This window comes from Branchiostoma floridae, chromosome 9 (genome assembly GCF_000003815.2).
Source record: "Branchiostoma floridae strain S238N-H82 chromosome 9, Bfl_VNyyK, whole genome shotgun sequence".
Classification (NCBI taxonomy): domain Eukaryota; kingdom Metazoa; phylum Chordata; class Leptocardii; order Amphioxiformes; family Branchiostomatidae; genus Branchiostoma; species Branchiostoma floridae.
The window spans coordinates 16,466,813-16,470,845 of NC_049987.1; the positions used below are offsets into that span (position 1 = coordinate 16,466,813).

Below are 4,033 nucleotides of genomic sequence, written 5' to 3' on the forward strand. Positions count from 1 at the left end.
TACACATATGTCATCGTCATAAATTTCAACTAGTGTCAACTCCACTTCCTGTCACTAAAAATGACTTTAGTAGGCCCGGGGCAACCTTTGACTCAGACCAGTGGGACTGAACTTGAACGCACACCGAGACAAACAAATCGGAAACAATACCTCCTTTTTGACTGAGGTAACGAATGACAATATCAATGTCTAAACCTCTCATATCTATATAAAAGCCCCATGTTAATACAATAACCAGATAGTTTCTTCCAAAAGAGCGACGACTGCTGACAATTCTGTGACCATTGCCGGGAGTGACTGCATCATCCAATCAGCATCCACCACACAGATCGTCTGTGTGACAGAAGCTCATCAAGGATCGGCTAAAACCAAAGTCAGGGTTGCCGTTGGCGATCAAGGGATCGCAACACAGGTAAATTATACTTTGATATGCATACTTTGATCAACTACATGTATATCTAGATTCTGCGGTACATACAATGCCATGAAAAAGCACACTATTACAATGATGTATGATGTCAATCATTAGTCATTGATTTGACAGACTTTAAAAAACACTATTATGATCATGAAAGGTCATCTGTGTAGGTAGTAATCATAGCACAAAACTTTCTTCCAATACAAAGTTATATATACACGGATCAAGTTTCAACTACCACTATTGCCTTCTTTAGGAACAATACGGATGACTAATTACTTGATGACGTAAACTTGCGAGAGTTACGAACACGTGATCTTGTGGATACGGTCAGAAATTGGTCAAAAATACCAGGAAGTCTGTAACGCCCACCGTCTTTGTTCAGTGATGGATGAAGTGACCTGACATAAATGACCTCCTTTATACCGCATTCCGTTAAGAAACTCATCTTTGATCTAGGACAATGCAGACTACTGGTACATCGACCGCTGGTCCTCCGTGTTTACGTGGGGAGGGGGGCCTCTTCCAGAGGCAGCAGATTTCGTCATCGTTCCGGCGGGACAGACCTTGCTGCTGGACATGGACACACCGGTCCTGAAGGTGTTGCTGATAGAAGGTGAACCACTATATTCATCATAATCATTACATTCCATTTCCATGTATACTGGTATCCAAACCTATTATAACTACGGAGCCTCTCGCGTGAAGTTTCTTGCATGTATTAAACCTTTAACACTTTCTTTCGTGAACTCAGGTGGTCAGCTGATTTTTGATGAGCAGGACTTGGAGCTTCAGGCAGAGTATGCCCTCATTACCAACGGGGGACTTCTACAGGTGAGCTGGAGTTTCGAACAGTTCATCACTTTATTTTTCAATTCAGAAAAGAACACAAAAATCCTGTAATACCATTTAGCGGTTCAACAAAAAAGTTTTTTTACTGTAAGTTAGCTCAAGTAAATAAATCCATCAGGACTCATCAAGATGTTTACCTACTCTCTTGATTTTGGGATGTGTGACGTCAGAAAGTTGATACCTTCCAGCGCCCATGTTCAATTGGCCCCGATGTAAATTATCTCACGGGAAACAAACATTGGATTATTCGTCGGCCGACTACTATCTCTTAGCAGCCATGGAATGAATTGCGAGGAGCTTACCATAGGCGGGGCTAAATCACAAGGGACTGGAGTGGCTGCCATTCGGCACTAACTCAGGTGACCACAATACGACAGCAGTTGCCCCCAAGTGTGACCAAAGCTTAAGGACTTTATCTCATTTTGTTTATTTGGATCATTAGCGTATATATAGGCCAGTACATTCATGGCGTAACATTTCAATGAGGTTATTTGTTTAAGCATCTCCTTGTCTCCAGGTTGGTACAGAGGAGGAGCCGTTCCAACATAAGGCCATCATCACCATGCACGGTCACGTCAGGTCACCCGAACTGCCACTGTACGGGGCCAAGACGCTGGCTGTGAGGGAAGGCACGCTGGACCTACATGGTATAGATATTTCCTATCTGGTCCATCCGTGTTCATGTGTGAATGCATGATTCTATAGATATTACAATCTAGAAGGATATAACCCTTACTTCGTAAAAATATAATGTTAATACCTTAGAGCCTTAGACCAGGTATCATAAACGATACATTGATTAAACTTAACATGATCATATTTTCATGTAAATGCACATGTACTTCTTTTAATTAACATTCACTTATATATACATATATATTTATAGATGTAGAATACCTCATGAGAGTCTCTGTACTTTTTGTGTCAATGCAGATTATTAAGGACGGTGTTAATGACTTTTAGAAAAATAACAAAATAACAAAATGGACATCACAAGGGAGATAAAGAAAGGTAACCACCTGCTAAGGTCCTGTCGATCGTGATTTTCAGTACTTGTATGGTAGGTTTTTATTTTTTATGCAAAACCTGAGTATAGGGTGTAATCTTGTAAAAAAACGCATACCAATGCTAGAAACTAAATCTTAACACGTTCCCAGGTAAGCCCACACCAGTCACCTGGACGTTCCTGGCAGCGAGCGTGTCGCCAGGTGACACCACCTTGACGCTGACTCAGTCCGTCAACTGGGAAGTGGGTGACCAGATTGTCCTGGCCACTACTGGGCACAGGCATACTCAGAGGGAAAATGAGGTATGATGACAGCATACATACCGTTTATTGATCCTCATACAACGACCAAAATGAACGGACACGGCGGGCCATACGATAGCTTTTAATTTGGCTTCTGGAGTTTTCTGTTTATGATACAAAGATACATCTGCCTGCTGCCTATGTGTCTACATTGTTTTGTCTGTGTTGCGACCTGAATAAAGTCAAGACAAAAATACACACACCTACCGACAGAGTACAGAGCAAGACCGAAAACATAGTCTTCTTCATAAAGATAATAATAATCTAACAAACAAATTCTAATGCTACAATGGTGATCTTGATATTCTTTATGATAAACCGTCCTTGTACTGAATATATGTAGACTACTGTATATCAGAGATATTATTAACGATGTTCAATTGTGTGTACTGTTGTAGGTAAGGACGATTTCTTCAGTGTCAGATGACGGAAGGACAGTGACGATCACCGAGGGGCTGCAGTACCGGCACATCTCGGCAGTCACGACGTATCCTGACGCAGGCGTCACCTTGGAGACCCGTTGTGAAGTCGGCCTGCTGACCCATAACGTCGTCGTCCGCGGGTCAAATAATCCAGAATGGAACGACAAAATCGAGGCCTGTGCCGCTGGCTTTGATACCGGTAAGACTAACTATTGACCGGCTAAGTAACATTTATCAATTCATACTAGTAATAAATGCATTATAGCTATAAAAAAAATTAATATATGTACTTTTTGTAACTACTGAATTTGTTTCTTGTCTTCCCCTGGTCATGATACACAAAACGTTTTATCAGTTCATTTAAATTTAAGCACATCTTTGCATCACTTGTTAACACCTGTTGATGAATTGACATATACATTTTCAACAAGTTGTATTGAATTGTTCTGCCAGTTCATTCTAGTGACGCTGAAGAAGAGTGATGGATGTCACTCGAAACGTCCGGAAGTAAATCTCCAATTTTTTAATCCAGTAGTAAAGAATACTGTACATGCTTACATTGATGTGTAACCTTTATAAACGTTTCCACAGGGGAGTTTGCCGTCCAGACCTGTTTCCAGGGACGGTTCGGTGAGGAGATTGGGAATGACCAGTTCGGTGTACAGACCATGATACATCCCCGGGTGATGGACCAAGAATTGGCCATAGGCAGATTCTCCTACGTAGAGTTTTATTATTCTGGTCAGGCCTTCCGCCATGGCAGGTAAGAACCACTTCAAGGTAAGCAATGTTAGAAACTGTTATATAAAAAGTTTGTTTTTAAGAATGTCCATGAACAGGTGCAATGTAAGCACTGGAGACGTAGGCTGAGATTGCCTGTAAGGCTATGTTGGCTATATGCATGGCATCCTCATTGAACCCCCAAAACTGATAATTGATTATATCAAGGAGGTTATATATTAATTGATATACTTTTTAATTTGATTATATGGATGACAACCTCATTGAACCCCAATACTAATGCGTGTGTGC

At 41.1% G+C, this 4,033-nt stretch overlaps 1 protein-coding gene across 2 annotated transcripts in view; it reads left to right on the forward strand.

The window, feature by feature from the left end:
• The window catches only part of LOC118423278 (fibrocystin-L-like), a 45,636-nt gene extending 41,836 nt beyond the window's left edge, over window positions 1-3,800 (forward strand). For both annotated transcript variants that reach the window (XM_035831367.1, XM_035831368.1), the window contains 7 exons: window positions 256-412; window positions 878-1,034; window positions 1,173-1,252; window positions 1,788-1,917; window positions 2,428-2,579; window positions 2,978-3,200; window positions 3,593-3,800. In XM_035831367.1, coding sequence (XP_035687260.1) covers window positions 256-412; window positions 878-1,034; window positions 1,173-1,252; window positions 1,788-1,917; window positions 2,428-2,579; window positions 2,978-3,200; window positions 3,593-3,768 — 1,075 coding nt within the window. In that variant the 3' untranslated portion in view covers window positions 3,769-3,800. The remainder of the gene's footprint in view (window positions 1-255; window positions 413-877; window positions 1,035-1,172; window positions 1,253-1,787; window positions 1,918-2,427; window positions 2,580-2,977; window positions 3,201-3,592) is intronic.
• The last annotated feature ends 233 nt before the right edge of the window (window positions 3,801-4,033 follow it).